The sequence below is a fragment of the Wyeomyia smithii genome, chromosome 1 (assembly GCF_029784165.1).
Source record: "Wyeomyia smithii strain HCP4-BCI-WySm-NY-G18 chromosome 1, ASM2978416v1, whole genome shotgun sequence".
NCBI lineage: Eukaryota > Metazoa > Arthropoda > Insecta > Diptera > Culicidae > Wyeomyia > Wyeomyia smithii.
This window is the reverse complement of record NC_073694.1, coordinates 167,024,565-167,039,736: the sequence shown is the minus strand read 5'-3', so window position 1 is coordinate 167,039,736 and position 15,172 is coordinate 167,024,565. Positions and strand designations below refer to the sequence as shown.

The 15,172-nt window shown below is 39.5% G+C and overlaps 1 protein-coding gene across 2 annotated transcripts in view; it reads right to left on the bottom strand.

Moving 5' to 3' along the window:
• The window catches only part of LOC129716546 (T-cell leukemia homeobox protein 3), a 79,655-nt gene extending 64,896 nt beyond the window's left edge, over positions 1-14,759 (bottom strand). For both annotated transcript variants that reach the window (XM_055666374.1, XM_055666375.1), the window contains exons 1-2: positions 14,118-14,759; positions 4,432-4,868 (exon numbers count right to left, since the gene is read on the bottom strand). In XM_055666374.1, the coding sequence (XP_055522349.1) occupies positions 4,432-4,868; positions 14,118-14,296 (616 nt within the window). In that variant the 5' untranslated portion in view covers positions 14,297-14,759. The remainder of the gene's footprint in view (positions 1-4,431; positions 4,869-14,117) is intronic.
• Between the last annotated feature and the right edge of the window lie 413 nt (positions 14,760-15,172).

Here is a 15,172-nt window from a genome sequence, read left to right as displayed (position 1 = left end):
AATGCAAAAAGTAACAACGCAAATGGCAACAAAATCAGCATGAACTTGAACATAAAACGAAACACGCTTGTATCTTGACACAAAGGGCGATTCTTTTTTAAATCTTTTGGAAGTTAAGACGCTAGCTCTTCACATTTTTACTGATGTGAATCAAGTAATCAGTTTTTGAAGAAGTTTATATCTGGAGGTAAAATCAGATCGTTTTTTTATAACTGATTTAAATGTGACTACATAAATTATCTATAGATAAATCGTCCAGCTCAAACCTTTGTAGGGGTATGTGGCGGGACCATCATCATCATCATCTATAACGACACTTTTCATAGCGACAAATCTCGCTATAGCGACATTCTCAACAGTCCCTTCTGTTTTATACTAAAATTCTTCCTTTCATTGCGACATTTCGCTATCACGACCTTCCTCTATAACGGCATACCAAAACTAATACTTGTCATTTTTTATTGTGACAATAGTACAGTCTAATCTCTCTATAACGATATTGCTAAATCTATAACGACCTTCTCAACGGTACCTTCTGTTCTACATATGCAAAAATTCTTCGTATTATTGCGACATTTCGCTATAACAACAGTCCCTTGCGATGTCGCTATAAAGGGATTCGACTGTAAATTGTAATTCAGCGCTAGTCTGCATATAAATAGTTGTAGTATTTTGAACTTAATTTATCTCGCAAATTCAATCACTTGGAAAGTTGTGGTATTGAGGAAACTTGTTCAGACGGTCTAGGGATTTTGGTTGGCTAAGAGTTTAGCTCGCAATTCTGCTACAACGTGGTGTCAGTGTGCATAAAATGTTCAGCATTATCTACCTACTTTATTTTCGTGAACCGTTTTGAAAGTTATGGCCTTCTACAAAGTTGTTTGGGCGATCAGGGACTTTGGACAGTTTGTTTGACCAAGACCACTACAAACGCCCTGCTGAACAATTTCGCTGAAGATCGCCACTTTCTTGGGGATCCTAACCGTGAGATAAGTTAAGGTCAAAATACGATGAAATTTATGCTCACTAGCATCACATCCGGAAAATAATTAGAAAATTGTAACAAAACAAGCCACCCTTCCATATTAGGTCATAAAAGGCAGGTTGAAGTTTAGTTTTTGTGTATTTTCCAACATGTTGAACTTTGTGTTCCAAAGAACACTTAAAAATATTCGTTTTAATTTGCAGTGATGAGTAATAAGTTTGTTCCACTTGTAGTAGATGAGATAGCAGTCATACAAAATAAATATAAGTCGACGGTAACAATGTTTATTTATTCTAATAGACATTCCTTATATATTCCCAATTCAACCCTGAAGGAAATTACTGAGACTTCTGAAGGGAGTAGGAATTGCCCTATTAATCTCGTACTTGAATGTTATCTGTAGTGGTGCGAGATTAATAGGGCAATTCCTACTCCCTTCAGAAGTCTCAGTAATTTCCTTCAGGGTTGAATTGGGAATATATAAGGAATGTCTATTAGAATAAATAAACATTGTTACCATCGACTTATATTTATTTTGTATGACTGCTATCTCATCTACTACACCACTAACTATCTGCGCAAAAAAAAGTCTGCAATCAGTGATAATACCGCTAATTTACGTTTAGTGATCAGCGTTCATCGATTAGAATTGTTGAAGTATTGGTTTGGCGGCTTTTAATGTTGTAATGTTTAATTTAATTTAAACGTCGTTTAGCAAATATCTTTCGACAGTTGATTCAACTTGCATTTCGTTTTATTTCACTTGTAATATTTAACCCGAAATAAAATCTCCAACATAAACCAATCACGACAGGTTGTTATGAATGTAGACTTAGATTGGTGAGCAACAACGACATTATCAACAATTACAAGAGCAAGAAAACGGAACGAAAAAGGTCAATATACCACCCGTAGTCCCGCACAGGGCCCCTTGTGTAATTTGTTAAGTGCGGAAACTTGTTCGTCACACTGGCCGATAGGACAACCGAACCGATCGACCGATCCGTCCTCTTCCGTCGCCATTCAGGATTCTGTTTTGTTCCATTTATTTTACGACCCATTTGGTTCTTATTCGATCCGGTTTACGGTAAGCTGTTCAATGTTGGACGCACAGTGCAGTGAAATTGACCCGTCAATAAATAGAGAAGCTTTCGATCCAACAATACAGCCGACTACCGAACCATTCAGAAACTGTCTCGGTTAGCACGAATGACCTCCTGAAGAAGGGCCGAAGTGGAAAGGAAAAGAAAGATAAAATCGAGAATTTGTCAATACATTCCAGCCCCTGCCTCTCCCGGAGTGTCACCCTAATTTCGAAGAGGATTCTAAATTCCTGTTGTTTTATCTCTTACGTATGTTTGATGTTAATTGAAATGAATATATCATGTTCCATTTCGATAACCAACAGACAAAGGTGTTGGTCTGGCGTTGACAATCAGCTGACTGGATGCTGACTCATTCCTACTGCTTTGCGGCGTTGATTCCTAGGTTTCTCTCAAAGTTGAATGTCAACTTCCGGCCAAGAAACAAAACGGAAAAATTTAATAATAACCAGCTGAACATGCCAAGATTTCTGCCGAAAGTAATCTAACAATTGACCCACGCTCAGGAGGATGACCGGACGCTGGTAGATAGGCGATCTGGAGAACACGACACGAAACTCTATTAAATTCATCTCCATCACGATAATCACCACCTTCGGTCAGCGAACATCAAACGACCCCAATTTTCATCAAGTTGTCACGAGATGACGGTTGCGGCGCTACAGCAACATCCGCCAGCTGGTTCCGGCGGGCCTGAGTCACATTGTACGACAGCCAAAAACAACACAAAAAAGTATACGAGGAAAGGTGAGTCCCCGTTGGGCGGTTGACTGTCCCGAAGGTCTATAATTTGGCAGTATCATCTTCTGCACCCGCCGCTCGTGTCAAGAGGACAGTTGAGCGAACTTTTGCTGTCAGCTCGATGCAGAATAACAAACGGCCAAGACCCTGCCAGGGGGCTAAATTTTTATGATTGAACTTTCGATGAAAAACTTTTTCAGGGTGTTTTTCTGAATCGAACAGCACGAAGTTTCAAAATTACAAATATTTTCGTAAATTTCAGCCGATAGAAGTCTTCGCCAAAAGTGGCGTGAGTTTTATGAATACAATTTGACAAAATTTTTTTGTTAACAATCACAGTCGTGTATGGTACTAAGAAGTATTCCTATTTTTTGCTGCTTAAAAACAAGTTTGCTCATTTGGTGAGAACAACTTAAATGTTCGATTGATACTGGAACTAGTTTTGATGGTTTTTTTTGCATTTTAGATATCGTCAGTTGAATTCAATACTGGCACAACTCAAAATTTTGCAGTTTTGAGTTATTGATGGCAAACGATGCCAAATACTATAAAGTTTCATCCCACAAAGACCCGTTTCAAAATTCACATTAATTCCAAAAATATAAGTAGATGTGCCTTTATTGCACAAGTATAAAATATCTCTAAAAGAACGGAAAATGAGGTGTAACTCACATAACTAGCTTATTCCATGCACATGATAGACCCAAACAAGTTCAATAAAAAAGGGAAGTCTTACAATTCGATTTTTTTCGAAAATGAAAAAAGAATTTTTACCGTAAATTTTCAAACGCGTTTTTCTCTAAACTATTGTGATGGGAATGAGAGCCCATCAGTTAGATCACTCAGTTTAGGGTAAGATCACTCATGTTAGAGAATAAATCAGTAGTATGAAGTTGAGTCTTAAATTTTGAGTTGTGCCAGTATTGAATTTAACTGACGATATAGAAACTTGAACAACTTACTTCCATTAACATTTCGAATGGTTTACTTTTTCATACATTCTACTTTACTCTTTCATACATTCTTTCATACTCGTCACTCACACATTAAACGCGAATACAGCATAAAAACCTTTTATTGTAACTGTCACGCAATTTTTTTTTCGAAATCATAAATTCGAACTTGCTCATCATTATTAATGGGTAGTTATATTGGCTTACTCGTCTATCCACCAGCAGGCGTCGGACAGCGCATCAAGCATACCAAAAGTTGTTAGTGTTGTTTTATGTTTGGCTTGACCAATTTTGAAGCTTAATAGACTTTAGAAATAAAATGCTATCACTTCAATTAGCAGAAGAACTTACGCTTTGAACTAACTATACCAATATTATTTAGAGGAAAACGGCTTTTGCTGCTGAGACTCTACGCAGAAGTAGAACGCGCACAGATCGTAAATGTCATGGAATGCTTTATTTTCGTCAAATTTTGAATTTTTATTTTTGTGGTGAAATCATGAAGCAATGAGGGACTACCATAAGTACTACGCTAGATTCATAATTTTTCGACTCATCTAATACTTTCCAAAAGGATGAGCAGGTGGAGTTCGGCTTGTACTGCAACTTTGCCTTTTTACCCCTCATAAAAAACGTACGCAACACTTACCGGCTAGTCGATCCTTGACGGCTTGGTGAGCCAACGCGGCCGGATGTAGCGGCGGCAGGGACCAGGCCAGTGGATTGCACGGTCCCCGCTGGGGAGGCACTCGGAGGACATGGCCGGCGGCGGCTGCAGCAGCAGCGGCAGCCGATCCCGGATAGATCGGATAGCTGTACAGAGCTCCGGCCGTGTAGTGCAGCCCGCTGCTGGCGGTGATGTGATGCTCCGATTTGGAACCATCCCCGTCGCCGTCCGAGGACAGGTGGTCACCTCCGCCTCCGTGGTCCGTCCGGTGATGACTGTCCTTATCGTATGGCTTCGACAGCAGTCGGGATATGCTGAAAGTTAGACTTTCGTTTGGTGATCGTGTCGTCGGCGAGGCTGATGTCGTTATTTGGTGCTCCGAGCGGGCGTTGTGGAGGTGATGATGGTGATGATGATCGCTGGGAAGAAGATAGAAAAAGAACATCGGGAAGAGTAAATTACTTTCATCACGCACGCGTTTCCCGACTGGTAAGCCGGAGCCCCAGCAAGGTTTGAATCATTCTCCTCAATTAAATTTGAATGAATCTCATAAATCCCTAATGCGGATTATTTATAATAAATTGAATTTTAAATTTAGATAATTTTATAGATAGTGCTGCCGGATGGGTTTCGCATGTGCCTCCGTGGTACACGCTTTGCTACTAGTTTTGATTGTATTTTGTAGTGAAAGGGGGAACCACGCTAAATAATTAATATTTAAAAGAGGTCGGAATGGAGACGTTGGCTTGGATTTTCTACCTTCTTTCGCAGGGAATATGGCTCAAGTTTGAGGTTTTTTTTTTGGGTAACTTTCATAAATCAATTGCACATTATAAATGCTTTCGGTGTGACAGCAATGTTGTTAAAGGGTTAGACTAATTTGTAAAGCAATTTTTCTTTGTGGAAATAACTGGAAGATTTACGGTATTTCACGTATTGTATTGCGTATTGCGTTATTGCGTTCTTCCTATTAGCACAAGTTCGAATCTGGTTTTGTACAAAAAAATTGCGTAGGTCAAATGTTTACCAGTATCGCTCACCAGTACAATTACAGACAAATTAGTTATCCACTTTTCAATTTTGATCAATTTTTGTTTTAATTTTGCACAGTATTGCACCAACCAACTTTTGCGTGTAAATTCGAAAGTTCGGGATGCTATTTTCTAAATTTCTTTTCACTATTTCCCAGGATTTCTATATTAAGCAATTTCAATCGAAGTTTCTTATAATGGCTACTTTTATTGATACAAACAGCTTTATAACGACATTATTGTTGGTTTCTTCAGATTCACATGATATCTATTAGAAATAAAAGAAACCAGCGATAATGTCGTTGTAAATTTTCTTTATAATAACCTTTCTTTATGAAGACTCACAATTATTGTGTTGAACTCAAATTTATCATTCCCCTTCGCGAAGTTTCTCAGTATCTTATACACTCCTAGGTCGAGCAGAGCAGTTAGGATAGGACGCGACAACTGGATTCGTGTTATTTTCCTTTCATTTTTATGAGGCAGTGTTGCTAAAAAATATGATATCAAAATGGAGTTCAATGTATTTTCTAGAACTTAATACCAGATCGCTTTCAATGTGATACTATTATTTTTGACATTTCATAGCATATTACAAATTATGTAATAAATTTGAACATAATTTTCATTACATGTTAAAGAATTTATTTGTTGAAGATAAAAAATTCTATTCACGTGAAATGTTGATGGCCTCTAAATGACTTCCAGAAATACAATAATATTGGTGTATATAGATTTCGAACAGCTGAATTATCGGTTCAGTTTTTAAAAATACTTGTTTAATAACGTGTTTCTATGATGCACAGGTGAAGTCGTAGATTTTTTTCGGGAATGTCACCTTAAATAAAGTAACAATTTGTACACAAACAAAAAAATAGACGGGAAGAAAGTATAAAAGATGACAGCACAGAAACAAAACAGTACAAATCGCCATACTGCCGGAGCGGAAAACAAATTCACCCACCAACTAGAGTATTAATGTAAGCATTAGTTCAGAAGATTTTCTGAAGAAAATATCGATGTAGATTTTATTCAAGGGCCTCGGGTTAACGGTGGTAGGGTATTGAGATGCTCTTAGTTTAAGTGTAAACAGAGATATGCATTGCTCCCGCTCATTTTCCTGAAGACGAACGTTGAGATTCCTCTTTTGTCGGTTGTAAATTTTATCAACTACCGCAAGAAAAATAACTTTCAATTTATAATAGGGTGTGACGCAAATGCCCACTATACGCTGTGGGCAGCGCTGGATTTGGGTAACTAAAGCCAATAAAACTTCAGTTGTTTTAAAGTGTCACGATTTTTTGGATTTTAAATATTTTAATTATGTCACTTTTGTGGGAGCTCGGGAGCCATGGCTCCCCTGGACTATGGCCCTGGGTTATGGCTGTGGGTATTCCAGACATCAATAGACTATCTCACCGAATCTCTTTGACCTCACTTTTCTAACAGTCAGTGGTAACTTTGTTTACGTTCTGGACTTTGTGCTTTTTCTGGTGGAGTAATCATGTGCGTAGTGGAAATGATGCTCAATGTATGACTGTTCTTAGTGTACTGGTACTTCACGCACAACATTTAAAGGGTATTTTGGTCACAATTGAAATGATCTGCAATAGTTGAGAACGAAACGTAAACGTAAACGTAAGTAAACAAAGTTACCAGTTGTTGTCAAACTCAGGTGCGTGAAGTCACCGTGCGATGGTCTATAAAAGAGACTAAAATCTTCTGAACTGCATTTCGTCTAATACATGGTGCGGCAGGAAAAAAAGCGAGAATGTTTGAGCTTATATACTGCGTTAATCTGTGTAACTAATGACTTATTTCTATTGGCAGTGTTTTTGGTTACGTTAACTTTCAAGTGCTGCATCAGAACATCGGAGTTGTTTAAATGCAAATTTAAGTAAATCAGGTAAAGAAGTTATTATGAGTTTGCTCCTTACCCAAAACATGTCGAAGAAGGTCTCCAGGGTAATAAAATGTATTTCGAACACAGTTTTTCGAATTAAAATGTTTCTACAGGATGGTCCTAAGCATCGGAATCCAGAGAGTGGAGGTCTGCGGTTCGCATGTATGCTAAACGCGATCAAACTAGTCCGCACAAAGAGTATTCGCAGTCTGGTACTTTTCATTAGAGAAGTTGCCAAGGAAGCCAACATTTCTGTAAATTCGATGCGAGAAGTCATGATAGAAGACTTCACGTATCTTCATTACGAAGCGGGTACAGGAGCCCTAGGACTGGTTAGAGGGGCTCATATGTCCGATCTACTAGAAAGGCCACCGCCTGGACTGTAGTTACCCCTCTTAAATCTAGATACAATACATGTTTGTGTTTATGTATATTGTTGATTTCTTGAATATAATTTTAGTCTTCTTCGTGTCACTTCTGGAGTCATGTTTATAGAGATTACGTCTTGCAGTTCATAAATCTGCTGGTGGGATCGTGTTGTGTGTAGTTCCTCGTTCGTAATCAAAGACCCATCGACGACGAAGAGAAACCGGGCTTTCGTTGAAATTGAGTCGGTCTAACAGGTAAGAACTTTCAACCCGTCCACTGAGTATGTTGCAGAAGAACACCATATCTGCAATCTTTTGTCTGTTACTTATCGTTTCAAGAACCACTAGACAGTAGAGGTTTCGTATTCTGGTATTTCACCATTCCATCCAAGGTGCCTTGAAGCGATTTTTACGAATTTACGCTGAGCTGATTCAAGTCGTTGTTTTTGTACGCCATACTTTGGTCGCTAAACCACACTTGCCAAATCCAGTTTTGTTTTGACAAGACTGTTGTAGATTGCAAGAATTACATGAGGGTTCGTAAATTCCCGTCCGAATCGTCGTCGTTGAACGTGAGAGTCTGATTCATTGCCACCCTAGAGCAGCGTTGTTAAACTCGCTCGCAAAAAGCATGCGATACTCCAAGTGGCGTTCTCGCCGCTACCGAAATCTCACACTAGAGATACTCCTGTCGTACTGTTTCTCATTCTCTTTTCCTTTTTTCATTTCATACTACCGAGCGTTGATGCTTGCGAGTTTTCTCATAGGCCGACACGCACTCTCGCTCGCGTACTTTCCCACTCGCGTGTACCTCCCTTTCTCGCGAGCACAACCGTCAAGACGCATTATGACGATACGGAGTGACAAGGTACGACAAAGCGGAGTGGCGAAAAAAATATTTCGATGGGTAGGCAGGGATGCCACATATACAGATTTTTCAGTACTTATACAGATTTTTGCGTATTTTTTATACAGATATCTGTATATACAGATTACAGATTTTCTGGAAATAGTACAGAACTATACAGATTTTTTTTTTTTTTTGATTTTCGTGGATCGCGAAACAAACTTTTCGATATAGTTGAAAATCGAAAAAGAACTCAAATGCTATTGAGCGTATTGGAGGTTTCATTATATTTATATGTTACGCATAAACGTGTGCATAATTGTGTTTTTTATTTTAAGGGATATGTCCAGTACATATGCAGATATTTATACAGATTGAAATACCACCAAGGTGATTTTCTGAGATTCGAAATACAGTTGAAATTGTGGCATCACTGCGAGTAGGTGGTCGAATATCATACACGTTCAAGCATGCGATTCTATATAGATTTATCACCCCACTTTCGCTCATCGGTGCACGATGCAAAACTGCTTGGCATCAGTTTAGCGATGGACAAGCCGCATGCGTGAGTCGGTGAACGAAGCATTTTTGTTTTCGGGCACATTTTTTCAAGCACTCCTAGTCAAGTACTCTTATTCGAGTACTCGCGTATTTGGCGTGAGTAAAAAAGCAAAAGAGAATTTGCGAGCGGCTGTATGCTGGCTGCTGCTCTGGCAAATGCATGGATAATAAAGAGTTTCTCGAAAGTGTGTGTGCGAACGACTGGAGAAGCGTAGCACACATCTCAGTCTCGAGCAGAAAGGAGTGGATATGTTTTGCTTCTCGCTCGTTTAGCAACGCTGCCCTAGAGTCATTCTGTACGCGTTGTAAAATGGCAGGTCCTAACATGTAGTCAAATAATATCAGACAAACTCTTCTGGTGTACGATATGACAGAGCATTCATTCGTATTTATACTTAGTCCATTTCTGTCAACTAATTTTCCAAAATTATTCAGATCCTCTTGAAGTAGATTGTAATTTTTGGCGATTTTAATTGGCAGGAAAATTTTCACATTATCCGCGTAAATGACTGAATACCAAAGGTACTGGATGTTTTGTTGAATATCTCGACGTATTGCATTCTGTCCTTGAGATATGCCTTAATCTATGCCAACAACTTCCCATTAATATTGAAAATGGTTATGTTTCGCAAAATGCTATTTATTCCCACCATATCAAAGGCCTTGCTCATGTCCGTATATACACAGTCGATTTGAAACCCTTTAGATATAAAATTCGTGACCATAGAAGAGAATTCGCAAAGATTCGTCACAACCGATTTTCCGAAGCCGTGTTATGCAGTTGAAACGCGCTCTCGAATTCGTTTGTAAAGATGTGAGTAGACTAATCATTCGGATAACTTGGAAACAGCGGACTAAATTGCCCCCCCCCCCCCCCCTGTTCTCTGCGTTTAAACGAAAGGCTTTTTTTATGAATTGGGGTTATATGAGAGTTGTCAATTCGATAAACATTGTTGAAATATTCAGCGAAAAGTTCAGCGGTTTCCTGTCCGTTGTATGAAAATTGGTTTCCATACCTCATCACCTGCGGTATTCCGTTGTTTCTACGTCTGCTATTTACAAATTTCCAGAACGATTCAGGGTTTTCCTAATTATCGAGGCATAATCCTTCTAAACACCGTTTACAAAATTCTCTTCCGTATTCTGTTCCATAGACTGAGGCCGTTGTCGAAGACCTTTGTTGGCGATTACCAATGTGGTTTTCGAAGGGGATGCTACAACTCCGTACTCAACTTGAACTCTACAAAATACTAGTCCTTCCCGTGGCCCTCTACGGCCATGAAGCATGGACGTTGAAAGAGGCTTATCGGCGAGCTCTTGGTGTTTTTGGGCGTAGAATTTTGCGTTCAATACTTGGCGGCAAAAATCTCCCAGTTGGTCTCGAGGTACGACGCTGGCCTGACAAGCCAGTCGTCATAGGTTCGAGTCTCGACTCGGGAGAAATTGTCGGTGTCAGTAGGATCGTAGCGCTAGCCCCTCAAACACTAAACACTAAACAGTTGGCTGCGAAGTCTGTGTATAATAAAAACAGAAGGTCAAGTTCCGAATCAGAATGTAGCACCAAAGCTTTGCTTTTTTTACTTGGCGGCAAACTAGAAAATGGTCTTTGGCGTAGATGCATGAACCATGAAGTGTATTAGGTGTACAAATCGGCGGAAATTGTCAAGCGGATAAAACACGGTAGGTTGCAGTGGGCTGGGCATGTAGCTATAATGCCGAAAGCACGACCATCGAAGACTAAGTATATTTAGCAGAAATTCCGATAGAGGCCGTCGAATTCGAGATAGGCCCCGCACTCGTTGGATGTGTGCTGTCGACGAGGATGTCCACGAAATAGGTTTAGGGGCAGATTGGGGGATAGCAGCCCAAGACCGAGTGACATGACGACGTATTCTGGAATTGGCATTGGATCGATAATCGGCCTGTCGCCGTAAAAGTAAGTAAGTACAGGATTCTTTCGAAGAGATTATTGCTGTTCTTCGAGTAAAAGCTGTTGAGCATCGACTATACCCTACAGCTTCACAAACGGGTTCATTTTACTGAAGAAATTTGCTGATAATCAGGGGAAAGTGATATTCAAGCTCCAAATCAAACATCCGGCGGGTTCCATGATGTTTGGCTTAGTGGTATCCAACGGTTTGAAAATGCCGCCTGCTTTCATTGATGCTGGTGGAAAAATCTATACCGAAGTGTATATCATTATTTTAAAGAACCAAGTGCTTCCCTGGGTGGAAACCAACATGTCTTAGAATCAATACTTTGTTCTTTAACATGATAGAACGTCGTTTCACGGATCCAATCGGACCCAACGATGACTGATGGAAAACATAAAAATTTAGTCCAAAGATTTGCGGCTCCCTAGAAGTCTGGCACGTAACCTGTTGGATTATTCAATTTGGGCATATGTTGCAGCACAAACCCGCAAAACATTTCATCCCAGTTTGAAGACTTTGATACCCACTTATAAGTTGCAGGTGTTTCTACTGTACGCAAACAATGGGATCGTCCGTTTTTGGCGAAACAACTTTCTAGTAGAAGAAAACAAATCCTTATCACTGGACCTGGACGTCAAAAGCACACCTCGCTCAACATTTGATTTAGACATAATGTCGGTTACAATGAGTTGGAAGAAAAAACTTCAATTTAATATATTTGAAAAAAAAAAATTCCTCAAAATTAGAGAACGAGAGAGAGAGAGAGAGAGAGAGAGAGAGAGAGAAAGAGAAAAAAAGAGTGAAATCATGTCTGTCAATGCATGTCTGTCACCTTGTTGTTTGCGTGTTATGAACGTCGGCAATCACACTACCACATACAGAATAATGCTGCTATGAGTATACTTTCTTTGTATGTATGTGTCTCTCTATTTACAAGTCATTGAATCAGTGATACCAGATGGAATCTGTGTGCACATTTTCAAAGAGTTTCAGATGTTTACAGATTGTTCAAGGAGTTGTGAATGACCAAATCAATAACTAATAGACAAATATATGTATTATTAAAGATTGTTAGGTTTTTTTGCGAGCTCACCCGGAAACCATGTTTTTTGTAAATACATCAATTTTAGCTTAAATTTTGCTATTGGTATTGCTATTTTTACAATGAAAAATAGAGGTTATTATGTATTTTTAAAAGCAATTTTGCAGACATTTTTCCATATGTTTAGAAGCTACTGACAATATTTTCTATGGTAAAACTATTGCCGGTGGTGGATTTAACAATAAAATACGCCGTTAAAACATGGTAACGACTGAAAGCTCACGGTAAAAATACGTTGTTTTTTTTAGTTACAACGAAAAATGTTGTCCATTCTCTGTTCTTACCGCAAAATTCATGGTACTTTTTTCCGGGCACATATTTTCTGAATATCTGTGCAAGTTTGATAATTGTCACTAGCAACATAAAATAAACAAAAATAAGTTTTTATTTGAGCTGCTTCTGGAGCATTTTGCATCGGTAGATTGGAAAGCTTGCGATTTAAGCATATTTTTTATAAAAATCTGGCGTTTCTGTGTAACAGTTATTACAAAACAAAATAATAGGAGTGAATTACCAACTAAATAGTGTATCTAACTGCATGATAGAGTTGTTGTTTGTGATAAACCTAACCACAATATTAACGATGTTCTTTAGTGGGGGAGGGGGGGGGGGGGGCGTATTATACCTGTTCATCCTAACAGGTGTCATTCAAAATTGTATTTTCAACCGTGAAGCAACACGAATAAAACTTTATAGTTGAATAATATAATTCCTACATATAAATTACACCCATTTAAAAAACTAAACAAGCATACATCCAATCTGACAAGAACCAGAGAACCAACAAGAACGGGGTACATTCAGTTTATATGGAAGCTGTCAGAATGCTCCCGGGGTTATCGATATCGGTGAATGGCGTTTGAAAGGCATGCTCTTCTTCCGGCATGCTCGAATCTAATGAAGATAACTGAACTCGAAAATTTAGATATTACTTCTTGAAGTAGTTGGAAATGGGATTACAAGAAATACTACATATTTTCGCATTTTTTTCCTGCCCCCCACATTCTAAATCCTTCCCCTGAAGAGGTACTTGACCTTTCGATCTGCAGAGACTTTGTATCAACAAAGTAATAAATTGGCACCATTCTGATGAACAATCTTTGTCCGATCACAAGCACTATTAAACCGAATTACTAACATCAGCAAACTATAGAAACCCAAGAAACACTGATTAAGAACTATAAAACTAGCGCGGAACTAAAAGTGCCTCCGATGCGGTCATTGACGAAATAATCTCATCATTTCAATTTTGTCCTGTCCAACAAAGAAATAACAAAGAACATTCAGTAAAGTATCCTGGGTTGATACCTGCATCCGGTGAAACCTGTGACTTGGATGAGGCAAGACGACTATGATCAACTAATGCCGAAATTGAGTAAAAATAAATTGAAGACAAAGCTTTTAGTATTTTATATTAGTTTTATACTAGTTCATTAAGACTGTCAGTCAGATGAATTATATACACAAATAAACAAAATCTTCACGCCTTTCAGGGTTGAATGGGCATTGAGTACTTTTCAGTCTTTCAAATCTGCTGGAAAAAATGAAATTTTTCTAGCATTACTTTAGCCGGGAAAAAAGGGCCGGATTATTAAAAGCTTTCTTTAGCCGGGAAAAAAATGCCGAGTTATTATTCAAAGCTACCCTTACTAACACGCAGAGAATCCTGAGTAAGAATCCCCAGGATACCTTCAACTCGGTGACGGAATCGTGAAAGGAATCGCAAACACGATCCGGAGGATTCCCACTCAGGATTCTTATTCAAGAATCCTAGCCTCTGCCCTTCGACCCTAAGAATGTAAAAACATAATGACATGATTGTGATTCAATTAGTAAAATATTAGCTTGATTGATCCTAAATTAAATCAGTATCCTCCTTCACTTCTTCGTTATATCCATTGTCAATGCACTGTCGCCTTTACCTGGTGATGCCATCCGGTTCATCATAGCAGGAGCTGCCATTGCCGTCGCCATCCAGGTCGATGTCTTCGGACCCGCCACCACTGTTGTACGACATCCGCGAGTGCGAGTCCGAGTCCGCGTCCACATTAATCTCCTGGTCGTGGTCCAGGTCTTCTTCATCGTGCGTTGTGGACGACATTATCGATAGCGGCGGAATTTTGAATGTTTTCACAGCACACGCACCGACTGGAAAATCCCCTAAATATCGCGTTTTCTTTGTGCACTTTGCACCCCTGGACAGTGTTACCGTTTCACTATTCAAAACATCCTCCACGAAGAGATGTCATCAATCGGAACACACCGAAAAATCACCAAATAAAACACTTCACACTGGCAAAAGTGTCACGCCTAATTAATTCCCGTATTTTTTTCTCGATTAACCTCGGCCAACACTCTCGAATTCAATTCAATCTTCTCCAGCCGTAATCATCTCACATATACCCAATAAATGTGACAGGCGTTTCAAGCACACAATCGAAGGCAGAAAGGATGTGTTCCTCGAGTGGGCACGAAACGAAACGGACCGAATCACAGACAGCTTGCGCGCGAGTGACAATCAAAACAGCGACTGAACTAAAGCGACTTTGGCTTGACTGGTCGAACGCGGACTGGGCTAACGATTGTGCAATTGGCTTTCAACGCCACAGCAAGCTAGATTTTCATTCTCTCGCCACGCCATGCCATCCCGTTAGGCCACGCCCCATCCCATTCAGTGTGCCAGCGTGTGTGCACGAGGAAAAAGGTAAACAACGTTGATGGAAGAGCCACGATTGGTTACTGCGATTGCACGAACACCAGCATCGTGAGTGTGTTTACGTCATTTCGATGGCATTACAATTTGATGTGTGACTGTGGAATACACAAATGGATAAAATTAAGCTGCATTTTGTTTTCGTCTGTGTTGGTGCATCTGGAGGGGGTGTAAATTTGCAAGTACAATTGTAACCGGTTGCAGCATTACCGATGAGACGTGGTTGGTATCTTATCCGGAGGGCATGATTTGCACTTGCAGGCA